Source organism: Pleurodeles waltl, chromosome 9, assembly GCF_031143425.1.
Source record: "Pleurodeles waltl isolate 20211129_DDA chromosome 9, aPleWal1.hap1.20221129, whole genome shotgun sequence".
Lineage (NCBI taxonomy): Eukaryota > Metazoa > Chordata > Amphibia > Caudata > Salamandridae > Pleurodeles > Pleurodeles waltl.
In genome coordinates, this window is record NC_090448.1 from 273,137,746 (window position 1) to 273,158,754 (window position 21,009).

General features: G+C 43.3%; 1 protein-coding gene and 1 long non-coding RNA gene across 2 annotated transcripts in view; one reads left to right on the forward strand and one right to left on the reverse strand.

Annotated features, from left to right (window-relative positions):
* The window catches only part of SHISA5 (shisa family member 5), a 356,775-nt gene extending 344,968 nt beyond the window's left edge, over positions 1-11,807 (reverse strand). The window contains exon 1 of the mRNA XM_069206693.1: positions 11,541-11,807. Within this exon, the coding sequence (XP_069062794.1) occupies positions 11,541-11,616 (76 nt within the window). The 5' untranslated portion in view covers positions 11,617-11,807. The remainder of the gene's footprint in view (positions 1-11,540) is intronic.
* Positions 11,808-11,944: 137 nt separating this feature from the next.
* The window catches only part of LOC138259162 (uncharacterized), a 29,286-nt gene continuing 20,221 nt past the window's right edge, over positions 11,945-21,009 (forward strand). The window contains exon 1 of the long non-coding RNA XR_011198653.1: positions 11,945-12,610. This is a non-coding gene — a long non-coding RNA (uncharacterized lncRNA). The remainder of the gene's footprint in view (positions 12,611-21,009) is intronic.

A 21,009-nucleotide genomic window follows, 5' to 3' on the forward strand; every position in this document is an offset into this window, starting at 1 on the left:
ATGTCAAAGCCAATAGGCAGTTAAGCTGAATACAAAGTGTAATATATGATATCATGTTAAAGCCAATAGGCAGCGGAGCTGAATATCATGTCAAAGCCAATAGGCAGCGGAGCTGAATACAAAATGTAATATATGATATCATGTCAAAGCCAATAGGCAGAATATCTAATAGCATGTCAAAGTCAATAGGCAGCTAAATTGAATACATCATGTCAAAGTCAATAGGCATGCAATGTCAAAGCCAATAGGCGGCTAGACTGGATACAGCATGTCAAAGCCAATAGGCAGAATACAGAATGTAATGGCTAATGCAATGTCAAAGCCCATAGGCGGCTAAACTGAACAAAACATACCATGTGCTACTGGTGAACATTGAGCAACTAATATGCGCAGTGGTGAAACACAAAGTCATTGGTCAAAACAAAACTCCATCAAATAGCAGGACATTCCGCCCTTTGACCAATGAATTTTTGTTTCACATATCTCATATTTCAAACAAACAAAAAAACATCAGCACAAAAAAAACATTATCAGCCAATCAGATTTGAATGATCAAAACAATCCCTGTAAAGCAATAGAAGTGAATTAACACATTGATCTCATAACCTTTCACATCAGATACATCTACATAGAAAAGACTGGGCAATTTTTTTTTTTTTTTTTTTTTCTGAATGAGTCTCTAATTCAACAGTGTTAGCAATTTGATGTGGCATGAGTTCTGCTCATGTAAAGGTGCACGGTCCACCTGAAAGGTTTTCTGGAAGATAAGCAAAAGTCAGAGTTCCATACGAGAGGGGAAAAAAAAAAAACACAGCAAACAAGTTGAACTTGAACTGAAGGCGCAGTTTGCGCAAAATGGATCCATGGTGCTGGCACTTTACTCAGCCAGGTTCAGGTTGGGGATTCGGTCCCTTCCCCGACCCCACACGCACACACCGGAAGGGGGACCACACAGCGCACTCAGGGACAGTGGCGAAACGTGGTAGGATCTGCAAAAGAAACAAGTATGACTTTTCTTGCAAATAACATTTTTCATTTAAACTGCACCCTTCCTCTTTCTTTCCCTGTTTTATAATCAGCAGGACGTTTTTGGGGCCCTTTGTTATATTCTCTGCAGGTTCTGGAGGGTCACTTGGGGCTTCAGCCCACACATCAGTACTGAGGTTTTTATCTGCTGCACCACAGCTTCCCTTTTCTTGCACTGTCAGAAGGGCTGGGGCAGACTCCTTCTTTACCAAACCTCCATTCACTGCATTTTTGCCAAATTGGGCCATTCTGTCTCCAATTTGTATGAATGAATCAGATTCTTTTCTAGGTATCAGCATAATTTCGATTTTTCCTTGGTAATTTGCAGCAATCACTCTCCCTAAAACCTGATCAATTTGCCATTTCTGTTCTGGTAACTTTCCTCTCCCCAACTGCTCTGTGACTGCTTGCATGACAGATTGCTTTTGTGCGTGCTGCACAGTTTTTATCAAATCTAGGGGAATGGGCATCTCTCTCATCTCTGCCCACCTGTAAGTGGCCTTTTCACATTTCTGGGGCACCCACATAGCCATCCCCACTAAGGCAGAATTCTGGGTGAACACTTCTCTCTCTGCATTTTTCTCATTAACATCTGCAAGGTAATTGAACCAGTTAGGTGCTAAAACATTATCAAAGAACCAAAAATCAGCATAAAGATGACACATCTCACGTAGCTCTTGCTTTAAAATCTGACACACATTATACAACGCTGTTCCTTCTACGGTGCCAGAAAACAACATTTCAGTCAATGAATCATCAATAAAACAAACATGCTTTTTATCTTCAGTAGACACGAATTCAAATGGTGCACACAATTTCATTGGTAACTCTTTTATCTGTGGTACTCTAGCCCTGTCTTGCAAGTACCAGATCCATTGTATGATTCTAGCTAGGGGCACTATTTTCTTCCCTTGTTCATGATTTAAATGTACATAAGTATTTCCTTCTTGCACTGCGCAGAAACCTAAAGTCTGCATTATTTCATTTGCCAAATCACAAGCGCGCAGCTGCATATTATTTTTCACAGTGACCATGTACAAAAGTGTTAGGATTTCTCTCAAATGAGGGCTATTCTTTTTCCAAAAATCAAACAAGCTAATGAAACTCGGGGTGTCTTGCTCTAAAATCCTTCGTTTTACTTGTGCATTTTGCAACGTAACTCGTAAATCACATTCTGGTCTCTCGTCCCTGTTATCAGTTAAGGAATGCACTTTGGCTGCCAAAAACCCTGGCTCACACGGAAACTCAGTGCAGCTCGGAGCTGTCTTAACCCCCTCATTATTGGAATGGGACAAGAAAGATTCTTCATTTTTATAACTTTCAGCATTATTTTGAATTATCGTATCCTGGCTAATTTGCTCACGTAAATTCCTATTTTCATGTTCCAACTTCCTACATTTCTCCTGCATTTCTCTGTAAGCAGATAAAGGTATCCAGACCTTTCTGTCATCATTACTTCCAAAACACACTTTTTCTACATATATACAATGGGAATTATTTCTCAAAACAACATCAGGCCTTTTAGCTACACATGCATTTTCTTCTGTAATTCCCCAAACAGAAAACAATTCACAGTTTTTCTTAGCACCATCAGGCAGTTCATCAACACATGTATTCTCAGACATGGTCTGCCGTGCTACTGTGATTCTCCAAACAGAAAACAATTTCTGTAATTCTCCAAACAACAAAAAACAATTACACTTTTAAAGTGTGCACTTAGAAATCTACTAACTCGTCAAACCCCTTTAATCACCTCTTAATGACCGACCCCACGACTCCAGGTACCAATTGTAGTGCTTTCCTCTTATTTTAGTTTCTAAGCACTAACATAACACAACAGAAATGCACTTCTGAGGTCAAAGAAGACTTTTATTGTTATTTTATTCTTCCCCAACCACAATGTTTATGAATGAATGACGAATTAGTAGCTTTCAAGTCCGCGTTAATCAAACAAAATATATCAGTTTGCAATATACACAGCAGGTTATATTTATAAGATATTGAATGCAAAGCAAAACAAATACTTCACCGTGTAGGAACTATTTACAGCTACATCTTTCTAAGGTCTGCAAGCTGAGACCCCTGTCAGCCGCGAGAAAGAGTGTCATCTACCCACACGGGATGCTGGCAACTGGCGCCAAGCTCCAGCACGAGGTCCGGCAGATTCGAATCTGACTCTCTGCAGCCTGTTACATTCGTTACAAAGGTGTGCCCCCTCCTCTCAGACCTGGGAAACTGAGCAAGCCTTTTGGAGACTGGCCAGGTCTCCAAGACTACTCCTGTTCCCAAGCTCAAGGGAAGAGAAACAACGCCCATGTACTCTCTCTTATCAGGTCTAGTCTACTGTGAGAGCAAAACATCTTGGTTCTCTGGTGCAAAAACACAGCTTGGAAAAATACAGAACTATTCTCAACTGCAATGTCTAACTCCACGTTAAAGGCAATGGGCAGCTAACCTAAATATCAAATGCAATGTCATGTTAAAGGCAATAGGCAGCTAACCTAAATATCAAATGCAATGTCTAGTGTCATGTCAAAGCCAATAGGCATCTAAGCTGAATACAAAATGCAATGTCTTATATCATGTCAAAGCCCATAGGCAGCTGAGCTGAATATAAAATGCAATGTATAATATCATGTCAAAGCCAATAGGCAGCGGAGCTGAATATCATGTCAAAGCCAATAGGCAGCGGAGCTGAATATCATGTCAAAGCCAATAGGCAGTTAAGCTGAATACAAAGTGTAATATATGATATCATGTTAAAGCCAATAGGCAGCGGAGCTGAATATCATGTCAAAGCCAATAGGCAGCGGAGCTGAATACAAAATGTAATATATGATATCATGTCAAAGCCAATAGGCAGAATATCTAATAGCATGTCAAAGTCAATAGGCAGCTAAATTGAATACATCATGTCAAAGTCAATAGGCATGCAATGTCAAAGCCAATAGGCGGCTAGACTGGATACAGCATGTCAAAGCCAATAGGCAGAATACAGAATGTAATGGCTAATGCAATGTCAAAGCCCATAGGCGGCTAAACTGAACAAAACATACCATGTGCTACTGGTGAACATTGAGCAACTAATATGCGCAGTGGTGAAACACAAAGTCATTGGTCAAAACAAAACTCCATCAAATAGCAGGACAGTACATACTTAAAAGGGCTATTTTCTTTCACTGATCTGTTGTTGTGTCATTCACATTTTGCTTCTATCTGCTACAGCATGGGACAGTGAGTCAGCATACTTAAGGTACTAGTTAACTTCACTATGAGGTAGTGCATTTTGCTCTCTCACAATGTAATAACAGGATGCTTTCTACCAGTTGTGAGCACAGGGTATTTTCCAAATTTATTAGCTTCTTTCTCCTGCACACGCTATTGTAAATTCATTTTGAAGTGCTCTTTGTTCATCTGCATGCTGGTATTACACAGAACATATAGCAACCATTTGAAACTGTTCTTTATTAAGTTATCCTCTATTTACTAAACATGCAATACATAAACCAAAAGCTTCAATATTATACGATGTGAATTCATAAGCGTAAGGTTCTTCAGAACATGTTCACTTTGAACTCAGTTTCACCACTAAATGTTGCCCAGGGAGAAAACTAGACTTTAATGGGTTTGATTTGAAGTACTTGTAACACTTTTTTTCTTTTCTTCTTTCTTTTCTTGTTTTTTCCTCTCTTGCCTTCTTTCGTTCCTTCTTTTCAGTTAATTTCCCTTCATTCTTTCTCTCCTTTTTTAACTTTCCTTCCTGCTTTCTTGTTCCTTTTCATTTTTTTTTCTTTTTTCTTGCATTTTCTTTCTTCCCTTCTCTCCTGACTTCTTGCATTCTTTCTTTCATAATTTCTTTTTTTTCTTTCTTTTCAGTTTATCTTTCCTCATCCCTCCCTCCCAAAGGCAACAGGCTGGTAGAAACATTTTTTTTTAAGTCTGTGTTTGCCGAGACCTTTTGACTTTACTAAAATTCTGTGTATCACATCTGGTTACTTAAAGGGGTTTTCAGCAACATGTCTTCCATTCGTCTGTGGTTGTGTCAGTCACGTTTTCTTTCTTCCACTCACTTGAGCACGCATAAAGGGGCAATCTGCCCACTTCAGCCACAAACTGACTTCACTAAGAATTATGGCATGCTGCCCTTTACAAGGAGCACAAATCCACACAAAGTAGTTCCCTTGAGTGAGAGGGAGTACTGTGGTAATGTGTGTGTGTTTTTAAGACCGAAAAAGTATTTTCGCTTCAGACTGATGAAGGCCTGGCAGCTTACTGAACAATAAAGTTTTGCAAAAATCATCACAAAATAGGAACTGCCAAAAGGTTGGCAGACAACGCCAGACCTATTGGCCTTGCCGGTTCTTGTTTGCCTTGAAATATTGATGGGTATGAATTACCTAAAATATTTTTAAGCTCCTTGTCTATTTCCTTCTACCTGTAGCAGTTTCCCCAGTGCTTCAGTTGTTTGTTTTAAACTATTTATGAGCTGCCTTAGTCTAAAGCTAAAAAATAGGACAGTGGCGAATCTCACGTGTCAAGACACGAGACTGGGGATGTGTGCATCTATTGTTGCGTCAGGCTCAGCGGTCTCATTTTTCACTAATGAATATTCCGTATGTGGCCGTGTTGCTGGTAACACAACCTCTCACTCTGTTTAACTCAATGTTGTTGCGAAAGGTATGACAAGCACCTAGGACCGACATGAGATCTCTTTGAAATGCATAAAATCAATCCAAACATACAGTGAAATAGATTGGAACAGTGGTTCCTAAAGTGAGGTCTGGGGACTTCTGGGGATCCGCAAAGCCTACTTAGGCGGTCTGTAACTGCTTAGAAAATTAAAGATTATTGACTGATTAATAAAGTGTATATCAATAAAGCAGCAAAATGTAAAATTGATCATTTTAAAATGTTCTGCAAATGTGAAGAAATTTGAAATTGGAGGCTACAAATTAACTTGGTGTGGTATTCCTAGAATGATGCACGGGAACGCTGCAAGTGCATCAAACAGAATATTGTATGACTGATGGGTGGCCTCGACTGAATTTAGTAAAGCTCCAACCTACCCTTTAAAATTAAAATGGTGACGTTTTTAATATTTGTTCGAATTAAAATTAAATATTTCATCATTTGGGCATTCTGCTAAGGATTGCTTGTTTCTTTCTTTCTGTATTGTTTTGCTGTTCAAGTAATTAAAATTGCTTATGCTGGGGTCCCTGGATTCCAATAATGACTCATTGGGGGTCCCAGAATTCTAATAATGATTCAGTGGGGTTCCCTGGATTCTAATAATGATAAAGAAGAATCCGCAGAAGTCAGAAAGATAAGAGACACTGGATTAGAACATCAAAACTAAAGTATGTATTTTTTTCCAGGTAGAGCACAGGAGCATATGCATCCTAGAAATCTTATGGAAGTACTGGTAAGAAGTATGCAAAGCTGAAAGGACTAACAGTTTGTAGACAGATGGATGACCTTGATTTGCAACATATTCCTGGAAGGTGCAATGTAGATGATGCGTAATAGGGACTTCGATGTGGAAAAAGCCACAACTGCCATTACACAGCTTCTAGTCCACGGTGTAATGGGTGTTCCAGTCCAGCTGGTGAAAGATCTCACAAGATTGCTCATCAAAATTCTTCTACAAATGTTTCAGGAGGTTGTGGCCTGTTCTGAGAAGCACTGAAAACAAAGTAGGGTAAATCCACTAACAAGAGACAACCCTACAGTCCCATTTAACTCCTGAATCTGGAGACCAACATTTTTCACAATACTTGCGAACAGGCTTATTATGAATAAAACCTATCTCATTCATTCAAGTCAACTGGGGTTCGCGCCCCTACAACTTTGCAGACTCTCTGTTTAGACGGGGTTAAAAGATTATATGATCCCCATTTGAAATGCTTACAAGACATATAAATCCATAAGAAAGAGATTATTCTTCAGAGTTTTGAGAAAAATGGGCTTGGGTCCTATGTTTAACTCCTGGGTTGCTGTCATGTATGTGGTGCCCACTGCAGGAGTAAAGATGATTGCTGTTCTGTTTGACAGATATCTATTGGGCAGAGGCACAGGTGTTTCATCTCCCCTATACTGTTTAGACGGCTTTGGCATACAGTTTTCCTAAATTCAGAGCCCTGCTAGTCAGTGACAATGGCAAACCCACGCCTTTTTACACAGACTATATCCTATTGTTAGCCAAATCTTGGGCCACAATTCTAAAACCATTCACCAAAGCTAATTAATCTTAGCTTTAGTATTTGACTCTTTTCAAAATATCTTATCATCATAGCACAGGAGGAGTCCAAATACTCGAGTATGGAGATTTCCATGAATTATGAGAAATTCATGGAACTTAACGTATTTGTGGCTGAGCAACCACAAGAACGATGTGGAACACTGGCTAAACTACTCCTATCACTCCTGCGTTTGTCTACAATTTTTAAAATCAACCCTCATCTGTGTATCTTATATTTTGTACAAAACACTTAGCCCTGAACAACTGCTTTCAACAATACACAGGGGTATTCTCTGATAGAGGCTAGTGTGCTGATTAAAGCAATGGGTATGGAGCCCACTCTAAGATTTTTAAGACTATCCTCCTCAGCATTCTAGATACCTTAGAATGGCTCAAGCATAAATGAGCTGTGGACTTGGAGATAACTGCTGAAGACTCGGGTCGCACTCTACCCCTCCCCAGAGAATCCGTCATCCATCCAACTTGTGAGCTTAGACAGGCTGTACCACCAAAGGTCGAAGCTGTTTGTTGTGGGTGTTATTAATGATGCTACTTAAAAACGTTCTAGTGAAGAAGTGACCATTGTTTGATCACATAACGTGGGACTGTACTGTAGTCTGGTCTTCATAAAAAGTGGTACAAATGAAACTGAAGGTAGTTCTGGACATTACTGCTACTCTGACTCCCCAGATGTCAAACCTGGGGAAAAGGGAGTTAGTGGTCATGCCCAAGAACGAATTAATCCTATTCATCCTGGGTTTAAGGTTGGTGCGAATGGACCTCACCTGTGAAAAGGGTAATGGTGATGCCTTACTCTACACCAAGGGTGTCCAAACTTTTCTGAAACGAAAACTACTTATGTTCAATAAAACTCATTGAAAGCTACTAATATTAATAGTGCTGTAATAATGTCCACATGAGAAAAGATTCCTTTGGTGGCCACCATATGCAAGGTTACTACCAGCAATCACCTCAGTGCATCAGGCACAGGCTCCAGCAGTAATGTAATAAAGGCTTTGTCAATATGGAATGCCCCTACATGGGTAATGAGTAACAGCCATAGCTGTGATGCCTCTGGAACCAAGGTAAAAAGTCACCCATTGCTACATGATTTATCACTCAAATATAAGCTTTATATATATTTTGGAAATTCAGCCATTTTTCTTCAAATGTCAGCTTATGAGTTCTGAAAATAAACATTTTGATCTTAAATACATAGTCACAATTTTGGTATAAGTATATTAATTCAACCAAACAAAAGCTTCTAATTCAGACAACTGGTCTGCACACATGAGAGCTACTTACAGGTAGCGGAGAGCTAGTAGTAGCTCGTGAGCTACTCAGTGGAGAAGTCTGCTTTAGATATATATGGAGGTGAGGGATGGATTTTTGTATGGCAGCATACAAGTTTATATATAAATGAAGGACTTTCCCATTAAACAGGAGGAAAGGTTGGCACCCTGCAGAGACACCCAATTGTACTAGCCTCTACTGGTAGGCGATTCTGGGGGGAGATGAATGACAAGAGCAGACATGAAAAGAGTTTGGAATTGTGACAGGAAGTTTAAATTATCTTCTTTAATGAGTCCTTGGTCTACACATAAAATTGCCAACACACATTACAGATTGGTGAGCAATCAACCTGGGGTAACTTTGTCACTGTAATCCAACTGTTTGATGTCTTTAGTTTTATGTATAAAAACATCCAACAAAAAATTATAAAATATATGAAGAGAGCTTCCTTGAAGACCTGTAAAACTTACTCTCGCTCCAATTTTGACCATTGTGCTACCGGGCACTAACAACTGTGTTTTTAATTTTTCCGTGCCTCAAATTTTCTTCAATTGTATGGTTGTGAATTTCTCTCACTTTTAATATATGTTTATATTTATGTAACTTGTTAAGATTTTTTGTACTCGCTATTAGTAGTGTGTGTTAAAATGAAATCTTTGAAACAAAAGGATTTTTAAATTACATGATCTTGTAATTAATGAAAAGTCAGTTAAGTACAGCAACCATCTGACGACTCCTAATTTGCCTACTTTCAAATTGTTTTTTTGTTACTGCTCAGGTTAGTCATCTAAGTGGCAGTTGACAGCGCTGCCATTCTGGTTACATCATAGTGTGGTGGTCTGAAATTTACTGTAATCGCTAGTAAATGTGTAAGCTATGTTTCTCCCATCTTAAGTCATTGCTTTGGACTTCTATTCATCATTTTAAAATGCTTGCCTCAAATCATACAGTTCTGCAGGCCCTGAAGAAGCGTAACACTCAACAAATCTTGAACGACAATAGCACAATACTGTCGAAGTATGATAGACAATTTGAAACACTGGCCTGCCTGAACATTACACATACCCTATTTATGGATAATCTAAAAGTGCTGGGCAACATTTGCTTACTTGTATGAAGAGTACTACATGTGACTTTTTCATTATTTACAGATATATTATCCTCCTTATAAACTAGAAGTATTATTTCTGTAACTATTGAGTGCTATTGTTTATTGTAAACAGTGTTGTTATGAATCACTTTTCTTGAAAAGGAAATATAGAAGTGTAGGTACTAACCATCACACATTATTTGCTACTGGAAAATTGTAACTACTAGGACTCTTACATGTATAGTACACTCCTGCTGCGTAGTGCTGGTGCTCTCCTCTTCAAATGAAAAAATGGTATGTGCACTGTACCCGCACTTGTAAAAATAATAACATAATAATAATTATAATAATAAACAGAGTTTATTGTTAACGTCATGGACACGTTTTTTTTAATTGGTACACAATCTTCTTGTTACTGTACAACACCATGCCTACGCCCCGATTTTGAGGTGGTTGGAGGAACAGGTGCTATTTATCGTATTCAATAAAATTTGAACACTTGTGGTTTTGAAATTTATCATCAGGCGCAATAAATAGCATCTAGTCCAATATTTAGACACCTAAATACTCATGTCACAGTAAATAGCGCATTGCTTTCATCAGTTAAATTCTAGCAGGTCTGACCTGCCAAAATGTATCGAAGCTCGAGGTATTTAACGCACGCCATATTTACGAAGTGTGGTAAATACCACTCAACTCGGAATTCCAACACCTGTACGAACAAAGGTTTGCGCAGCTTCCGGAAAACTTCAGACAACACTGATTCATGGCCAGTGTTTTGACGTCTGGGTGATGGGCTTAAGCAGATCTATTCAGGTCAACCTGCAGAGTGGAATTAAAGTCACGAACTAAACGTCTAAAGAGAAATCATAAACTCTTCACACATAATCATCTCCTCCGTAAAAGTCAGGAAGGTCAATATTCAGGACATATATATGGATGAAGACGGCTGAAATGAGCAAACCTGCATCCGCTATTACTCAGGTTCCATTGGGAAAAGACAACTTTCAGTAGGTAAAGTGGTTATTTGGGAGGGATGCACCCAACACAAGAGAGTAAGACTTGCACTCTTAATGAGCGTTATTGAAAAGAACTGCGTAATTCCCTAAACGTGAAGCCGAAGGGTATGAGTCAGTCAGTGAAAATGATGGATACAAATCTATGCTCTTATAAAAGGATAAGTCATCAAAGTCCACTGCAAGTTTTTGTTCCGTAATTTACAAATGCACTTTGAGGCTGCTCTACATTCAAGTTATGCTAAGGTAAATAGTGAGGTTCTACAACATAGTTAATCCCACCTTCAGATCATGTTAAAAATAAAATATATCACAACAATATCATAAACAGGACGTCAGTAGGTCTTAAAATCCTTAGGAAAGGTAGTATTTATCTACCCACTCCATTCTGCTAAACGGACCACTCTGTACAACGCAATCCAGCGTAAAGTTGTTTTTAACCTCTAACAGCAACCTTCTGAAGTTCTAGGCGTTTGTGTTTTCCTCTTGTCTGAAACCTATGTGTTAATACCCTGCCTCTCAAATGCACACACGTCCGTTTTCAATCCTAGTGAATTGATAGCACTATCAAACTTGAATATTTATATCTATACGGTGACATGGGACGCAAATGCTTTAAAGCTAAGGGACGAGAGCCCAGAGCAGGCGTACACGGGTCCACTGCAGAAACACGCCGCCGGTGCGCCTCCGGCCAGCTTCTCTCGACACAGGAACCCTCGCAGGCAGACCATGAAGACGTGACGCACTCCCGCATGCGCTCGCGGCCTCGACCCCGGTGACGTCACTATTCAACATTCCGCTCCATCGGTTTGCTTTTATTTTTACTACGCTTTTCATCGCCCCCTTTTATAACGGCGCCCCGCAGCCTGACTCTCACCTCCGTGCTGGGAAAGGACACAGAGAGCGGCCAGCAACGCTGACACCCGGAACCCGGAAAGCACGATCCACGCCATCAAGAAGCCGTGGCAGAAATCCTGTGGAAGGTGGGGGTTTTGCGTGGGTGTTCTCGTCTGGCAGAGGCTCCTTCCACGAGGGCTTCAGTTTGTGAAACAGCCCAGGCGCAGGAAACGAAAGTAATAACACAAATTGTTCGGCCAGACAACTCTCACCGAATCAGCAGCCGGCCCAGCGCCGACTCCTCCCACGTAAAGACGCGCAGAGGAGGGGAGCCGGAGTCAACCCCACGGGAGGATGCATACTGCCAGCAGCGACGAGATCACAGACCCCACAAGCGTTATCACTGCCACAGATAATGATTAGTTACCGCAGTCTGTCTAAGGGCACGTTGCTTCATGTTTGTCAAGCGAATCAGGCGTTAACAACGGCAACGCAGCTGTCTATGATTTATTGAACGTTAATCAAACGTCACTAATACACAACGAGCAGGAATAGAATACGACGTTCGTGCAGACCAGCTTCCGTTACATATACAGAAGAGTTATGCAGACCTGCCAACTTCACCAAAAACCTCAGTGTGAGGAGGAGGCGTGGGCTCGTGCCGAGAAGAACCGGACAGGCACTTTTGCCCCCATCCTGGCCCCCAAACCCTCTTTAAATAAAAACAAGCATTTACAATGCTATAGGTCTGGCATATTTCGAACAAGTTAATGGTCATCTTTTGACAGCAGCGCCCACGAGCAAAAACAAAAGAAAACGAGAAGAAACTGAGAAAAGTTGGCAAAATAAAGTTAGCTTAAAAAAAATAAACCTTTGCAATTTTGTGGCTGATGGGCACGTTTTTGCCAGTCACAAGCCTGTTTGTGGGGCACTCAAAGTTAAAAACAACAAATATTACCTCAATCAAGTCAGGAGCAGCAGACAGACATTAATTAAGTTGCATCAATTAGTGCTTGATCCCTGCTCCACACAGAGAAACAGAAGTGATGCCAAACATGTCTTGACAAATTACAAGGCTGTAAAGAAGAGTGCCGTGCTAATCAACAAATGGTGAGTAGCATGCAGGCTCCAAGCCCTGTACTGAACACAACAGACTCTCACATACGACACGCATGTGCTACTGCAAGCACTTGCATGCTCGACTCTTAAAAATCAAGTTTGCTGAGGCTGCTGCGGATGTCCTAGGGTGTTTTCACACCCATTAGTGAACATTGGTAGTAAAAAGCCTCCAAAAACGAACTGAAAACCACTGTGTATAGTGTTTTTCAGCTAGTTTTTCCTGCTACCATGTGAAATTGGCACCTCACCCGGAGACCGTGTTGGGGGGGGGGGGGCAATATCGGGTGTCACACGGTGGTACCGTGTGAGTTGGCAGATCTAGTTAAGGAATATTCAACATCATTCATTTACTTTGCACATACCCATGTGGTGAAGACAAAAAAGTGCAGAATTCAGTACCCAAAACAGGCACAGCTCATTCAACGAGTATTGTTCCACATACTGTCTTATCTAGCAAATTCATCAGTACAAAAATATAATGTTATTTTACAGCATTTCTTTAGCTACTTAAAATATATTGACAAATGGAAAATTAGAAAAAAAATATATATATTCCCGCAACATACAAAAACGCTTATTAAACTGTGAACTAGTTTATGCTTGTTGCACAGTTTTTTTCGGTTATCTTGTGGGTCTTAGTATTTCAGGAAGTGTCAAAGTTAATAAAATATTTCCCTAATTTCTAGTGTCCCCATCACAAATCTGTTATGTGCACAGGTCCACTGTGCAGCGGTGGAAGTGCATACCTTAAGGCACGGTGGTCATTTGTGCGTTAAGAAACCGATGCAGTATTGTGGTTTACTTAACCATGAGGCATGCACCCTGGGGCTGTTTATTAAATTCCCCTTTCAAATGTTATAGTCACAACAATCAGCACTCTCACAGGAGGGTTTCCCCACTGATCACTCCTCCCTTCGTGACCTATGTTGGGATCTCCAACATCTCAACAAAACATTGCTCCCCAAACCAACAAAACAAACACAAATGCAAAATAAGATACAAGGGTGGTGGTTTTAAGGGGAATTGGTACTCACAAGCACCCAATCCTTAAAGTCTCTCTTGATCCAAATCTCCAAGAAGGCGGTGCATTTAAAGGGGGGAAAAACAGACCCACAACCCCCAGATTTGAACAATCGAAGACTGTCAAAAACAAGAAGTCTACATTTAAGGCACACTCCTATACGCAATTCCAAGACATTATTCACTTATGTTGTGAATAGTCCATATATAAAGTAATGTTCATTCATCAGATGACACTTAAGCTCCAGATCCAAACTCTAATTGGCTCAATCCAATTCAGCCTATCACAAATTGAAAATCCAGTCCTTCAGTGCAGTTCAGTCGATTTTAATCGGTTTCAAATCATCCACCACATGTTTCGTCCTGGGAAATATCACACCGACTACGTCAGGGCAGGTAGTCAATGAAATCCGAATAGAATATATGTGTCCAGTCTCTTCTGAGTCATTCAACTCTTCAAAAGTCTAAAGTAACTTAATATCAGCAGCCCCCCCAGGGAAGTAAATCTCCATGTGTGGCAAGTACGCTGCCATAATATCTATTAAAAAAAACAAAAAATAAATGTAAAATGACAAAACCGACTCCGACAATACATAAGGAGAACAAAAAAAAGTACTTAGTCATGGGTGAGTAAATCAATGAATGGCAACAGTTCACAACTGGTCCAGCTCCTTGAGTGGACTGTTCATCAGTTCAACACAAAATCCTTCAGCCTTGTGGAGCTAATGAGATGGGGCCTGAGGTGATACGTCGAGAGCCTGTTCCATTGAATCACTAGGTCGTGTTTTGGTTGTCCTTCTCTGGCTTAAAGGATGGTATCATTTGCACAAGATGCCGGTGATCTCTGTTTCTGTTCAGGGTCATCCACCTCTGGTGGCTGTCTCACAGATGGTAGGAGAGAGTTTGGTGTTGTCTCATCTAGGACATCCTCATCCCTCCCTGGCCCTTCACCGTGAGACGATTGGAGTTCATCATCAATACAAGGGCTTAAGGAGGTGTAGCGTTTGAAAAATATTATGTTTATAGTGACTGTCACCTCACCTCTCATAGCTGTGAACATTATCCTCCTGTGAAGGGACCCCACTCCCATACCCTCTCCTTACCTGGTAGACTTGACGATGGCTCTCATCTTCAATCCACCGCATCCCGCGATCATGGGCACCTGAAAGGGAAGTAGGACAAAGTATTAAAAAAAGTGTCCGTCAGGAATGACGCCGCAGACAGCGATGATGGACTTCTCCTTTTAGGAGAAGCAGGGCGGGCCACACACCTGGAAAAGGAGGCATATTGGTCAATCGGGGCAAAGCAGATTTCCAGATTACAACCTGGAACACTGTAAAACGACAGGGGGAGGGAAAAGCAGATTGTGGCGAGGAGGCGGAAAACAGCCTGAACCACTGCGAGGACGTGGAAGCAGGGGAGACCGGCGTCGACGAGGATACAGAGGAGGTCACAGAGACGTGGTATGAAGACTGGTGGTTGCTGCCAGTCAGGACTCAGCAGCCTGAGGTGACTGGGGGCAGGGGACTAAAACCATCTTGTAACAAGGGTGGGGAGATAGAGGGAAGCCCAAAAGCTTAATTAAAGAAGGAGACGTTTGTGTAGTTGTTTTTTTTGTTGCAAACCCCACCCTAATTCCTCCTTGGTGATTATTTTGAGGACGGTGACTGAGGAAGGGGGGTTCCTTTATCCTGGCATTCTCCTCTCCAGGGTCACAACATTTAGTAGATGCACTACCAACACTCACGGGGAGACACAGGTGTTGTGGTGATGGTAACAAAAGCTTGACACAACGAGCACTGACTCATTGTTCAGTCCACCCTGTAATCAAGGCCAGGGAACCACACCTTGCATCTGAGCCTGGACTTTGGTGGTCATTATGACTTTGGCAGTCCTGCCCCGCCACGCCGGTGGTGGTGGGCAGACCGCCAACAGCTTGGTGGGGCAGGACTGCCAAATTATGACTGTGGCAGTGAACTGGCTGCATCACAGCCATTTCACCGCCTGTACCGGCAGGGCAGTGGTACCGCCTGGCTGAAGGTTGACCACCTTCGACCGATCGGTCCACTTAACACCGCCTGTGGTATTATGAGTATCCTTTCTGCTAGGGATTCCATGGCGGCAGCCCGTCACGAAATCCCTGGTGGAAAGGATACTGGCAAATATGGTTATGCACCTTCAAAGTAACCTAACTGTGAGGAAAATTACTTTTATAAGAACAAATTCCCTCACCGATCTCAAGGTGGCATGCTTCATCACCGGGAAAACTCCTAACACCGTGACAACTAGTCAAAGTGCGGGTTACAACTCCTCAACTAACGAGGAGGAGCTGAGTGGATGTTTTCAGAGATAAAGTTGGTAAAGTAACGTGAGGTGAGGAGAGTATGTGAATACTGCAAAAGTGAGAGGATTAAAACTGATTACAGGTTCATGTATACCTTTATCCATGCGCCACAGGGTCAAGGTTAAAAACATTTATAAGGGGGACATTGCAGAGCTATATTAAACCTGCTGAAGTGTGTCACCACATGGGGTCAACATGTTTCTGCCCTAAATACCCCCAGTCAGATGTGTGTTGGCATTCATCAGGACCCAGAAAAAATAACTTCTGCTCAAAGAAACAAAAGAGAAAAATATATACCTAACCATACTGTGGTCTGCTGGCATATTCAGAATGAGCGCTACTGTTGGACAACCTGCTTAAGTCGGGTGTACTGCCTCAACCCAGTTACCTTGGCCTCAGGGTGCTCTTTCTTTTTCAGAGGCCCAACAATGTCCGCAATATATGCCAGGTTCACAGGGTCCAGACAGTGGCTCTCATTTCTCACGAGGGCTGCAGAGCGGGAGACAGACAAATCTGCAGCCTCGCCAGGAGCACCGCAAGGAGCTCCCTGGTTGCTGCCATCCTGGCAACGTACCTGGAGTGTTGCCGCTGCAGTGGACAGCAGGCAGGTGCACATCAAGTGGTGGGGCCAGGGCAGTCGACGGGCCAGATGCGAGGGCAGGCACGGGTCGTGCAAACTCCCCCTCACAGTGAGTTTTTATGTGCATGGTTCCACCCTGCTGCGGTGGAAGTGCAGGCCTCAGGATGTGGTGGTCAAATGTGCTTGAATAAACACAGACGCAGTACAGTGGTTTACTGAACCATTAGGCATGCCCGGGCCCTTTTATTAACTCCCCCCTCCATATGTGATGGTCACAACCATCACCCCTCCCACAGCAGGGTTTCCCTGCTGAACACCCATCCCTCGTGGCCTATGTTAGGATCTTCCGCATCTCAACATAATAAAATCTACCAGTGGAACACATTCTACTTGGTAAGTTCTGACAACATAATTTTATCTATCACTTAGAACAGTGGCTCTTAACCTATGGTTCATGTACCACAATGCCTACTCAGGGGGTCTGCGATCGCTCTGAATATTAAATATTAATGTACATATACACAAATAATTGAAAGAATGCAAACTCTGTAAATGGGAAGGAATTTGAAAATGGGTACTCAGTCAAATGTCTGACTACAACAAAGCCATCCCAACCATCGCCCCCATACTCTACAACATAATCAACTCCTCCTTCGACTCCGCCAACTACCCAGACCGCTGGAAGCACGCGGAAATCACTGCTCTCCTAAAAAAAAACAAGCCGACCCAGAGATCCTCTCCAACTACCGCCCCATCTCCTCCTCCCTTTCCCCGCCAAGGTTGCAGAGAAATTAGTCAACGCCCACCTATCCCTCTTCCTCGAAGCAAACAACACTTCTGACCCCTCACAATCCGGGTTCCGCAAGAACCACAGTACGGAAACCACCCTCATCGCATGCACTGACGACATCAGGACCAAAGTCGACAAAGGCGAGACCGTTGCACTCATCCTCCTAGACCTCTCCGCAGCCTTTGACACCGTCTGGCACCACACACTCCGCACACGCCTCCACAGCATAGTAATTCGCCACAAAGCCTTAGACTGGCTCACCTCCTTCCTCACCGACCGGACCCAGAGAGTCTGCCTTCCACCCTTCCACTCCAACACTACCAAGATCACCTGCGGAGTCCCCCAAGGGTCCTCCCTCAGCCCCACACTCTTCAACATCTACATGATCCCCCTAGCCAACATCCTCCGAGCACATGGAATCACTATCCTCTCCTATGCAGATGACACCCAACTCATCCTCTCCCTCACCTGCAACCCCACCACCGCCAAAACCAACCTACACGCTGCTCTCCTCGACACCGCCAACTGGATGACCACTAACCACCTCAAGCTCAACTCCAACAAAACAGAGATCATCATCTTCGGCCCCAACAAAACCACATGGGACGACTCCTGGTGGCCCACCGCCCTAGGCCCCGCACCCACCCTCGCAAACTACGCACGCAACCTCGGCATAATCCTGGACCCCACCCTCTCCATGACACAGCAAATCAATGCTCTAACCTCCTCCTGCTTCCACACACTCCGCACTCTAAAAAAATCCTTCAAATGGATTCCCCCAGAAACCAGGAAGATAGTCACCCACGCACACATCAGCAGCAGACTGGACTATGGTAAGGCCCTCTACGCCGGCACCACACTCAAACTCAAACGCAAACTCCAGAGAATCCAGAACAAAGCCGCACGCCTCGTCCTTGGCCTCCCCCGCCACAAACGAATCTCACCACACCTCAAATCCCAGCACTGGCTCCCCATAGACAAGAGAATCACATTCAAGATCCTCATCCACGCACACAAATCCCTCCACAACACCGGCCCAACCTACCTCAACGAAAGAGTGAACTTCCACACTCCCACACGCAACCTCCGATCAGCCGACCTACCCTAGCCACAGTCCCCCGCATCTAACACACCACCACAGGAGGCAGGTCCTTCTCCTACCTCGCCCCCAAAACCTGGAACTCCCTCCCCACCAACCTTCGCAAAACCAAAGACCTCCTGCTCTTCAGAAAGAACCTCAAGACATGGTTGTTCGATCAGTGACCCTCCCTGCCCCTCCTCTTGACCTCCCCCCCTCCCCCAGCGGCTTGAGACCCTTACAGGTGAGTAGCGCGCTCTACATTTTTTTTGATTGATTGATTGATTATGACAGTCTGACGTGGTAAGGGCTGTTGCTGAAATGGCTATATGTCCAGACTCCTAATCAGGATAGGCAAACATAAAGCCATTTTTTTTTACTGTCCCTCACCTCCACTCAACCCTGGCAGAGAGGTCGGTATAACGGTAATCATGCTTCCCTCTCCATGGGAGGCGACTCCCATGGGGAGGAGAGCATCAAATTTTTTTATTTTCAAAAATAAAGTTCTGTTTTGGGATTTCCTTTTTAAAAAGAAAAAGAAAAAAAGTTTGGTGCATGGCTTGGCAGTCATTAATAAATGTGGCGGGTAGTCGTTCCACCAGCAGAATGAAGTAATTTACTCTGTCCCCCTGGCGAAACGATGGGCCATCCACCCATAAATATATGGGCCCTGAGTTACTTAGTGCTTTTGGAACTATGTGCAAGATCCACTCAGCTGGAATTAAAAAAGGAACACAGAGAGATTCTTAGTTTGCAGAATTGCTGTTTGTGAGAGCTACCCAGATTCAGTGACCAAGGAACATAGAGAGACATGCTGTTCTAATGATAATATTAATGAAGTCCAACTCGAGGTGGTGCTCAAGGAACATAGAGATTTAGGGCCAGATGTAGCAACCGTTTTGCATGGCGCAAACTGCGAAATTCGCAGTTTGCGCCATGCAAAACAGGCATCGCGATGCACATTCCCATTTTGCGAGTCGTATCGACTCGCAAAATGGGAATGCGACTCGCAAATAGAAAGGGGTGTTCCCTTCCTATTTGCAATTTTCACCGCGATGCAGAATTGCTTTGTGTCCGCGGTCGCAAAGCAATTCGCAGTTAGCACCCATGTCAAGTGGGTGCTAACTCATTCGCAAATGGGAAGGGGTCCCCCTTCCCCTTTGTGAATGTCGCCAAACCTATTTTTTCAGAGCAGGCAGTGGTCCAATGGACCACTGCCTACTGTGAAAAAATGAAACCAAATGGTTTCATTTTTTTCTTTTGTATTGCAACTCGTTTTCCTTTAAGGAAAACGGGCTGCAATACAAAAAAAAACTGTTTTATTAAAAAAGCAGTCACAGACATGAAGGTCTGCTGTCTCCAGCAGGCCACCATCCCTGTGAGTGCAGTGAATCTCAAGGGGTTCGCAAATTGAGACCCACCTCATTAATATTAATGAAGTGGGTCTTTGGGACCCCCTTGCGATTCGCAGATGGTGTCATAGACACCATTCTGCATATGATTTTGCGACTCGCAAATTGCGAGTCGCTCCGACTCGGAATTTGCGACTCGCAAAATCATATCTACCTACATCTGGCCCTTACTGTTTTACCAGGAAGTCACTTGTGATATTTCCTTACATGTGTTACACAAAGAATGCAGAGAATGTAGATTCTTCACATGAGCGTTAATGTGAATCTGGATTTCATTAAAGACACATACAAGCACCAACCCACGGGGGAAGCACAGGCACTTCCCTCGTGGTCCCCCGCAACACGGCCCCACTAGGGATGGCATCTGAAATACTTCCACTGCCACCCCTCCCCACGCTATCTTATGACGCAGGTGCGTACGCTGACATCATCAAAACACGGCGGGAAGCAATGGAAGTCATTTGCTTCCAGCATGTTATGGGAAGAAGGTAGGTTTTTCTTTCCTGGGAGGTATTAGGAAAGCAGAGAGGCGCCGGGGGAAAGGAAAGAGTTTTTCTTTTCCCGGGGTGTCTCTCTGCATTGCATTCCTGCTGCAGGATCACAGGTGGGACCTCAAGTGTGCAGCAAAAATGCACCCACTAGCCACTAGGGATTTCCTGTTCTTGCAGGGAGTGGCATCTTGGTCAAGGGTCGCTCCCTAATATTGGGCATGGTTTTTGCCATTTTCTGCCCCTGCTGTGGGCAGATCAGCCATATTTTTAGGTCTATCTGCTTCTAAGGGGGGGCAGAAAACTACTAGACACCAGGGATTATTTCATTTAGATGTCAGGGAGAGGCCCCTTGAGCAAGGGCCGCTCCCCATTATTGGTGAAGTGGTGTGGCTGTTTTGTGCCACAGTCCCCCTCCCCCTTGGGGCAGATCATCCATGTTTTAGTCTGATCTGCCCCCAAGTGGAGCAGAAAACCACTAGAAACCAGGGAACAAGTTTCTGTGTATATGTGAACTGGGGTTTTGATTGGCGGTCTGCGTGTACTGGCTTTTGGCTGGTGGTGTGTGCGGACTGGTGTTTGGCTAATAGTGTGTTGAAACTGGGGATTTTGCTGGCAGTGTGTGTGGACTGGCGTCTGGCTGGCGATGTGTGGAGCTGGCGTTTGGATGGTGGTGTG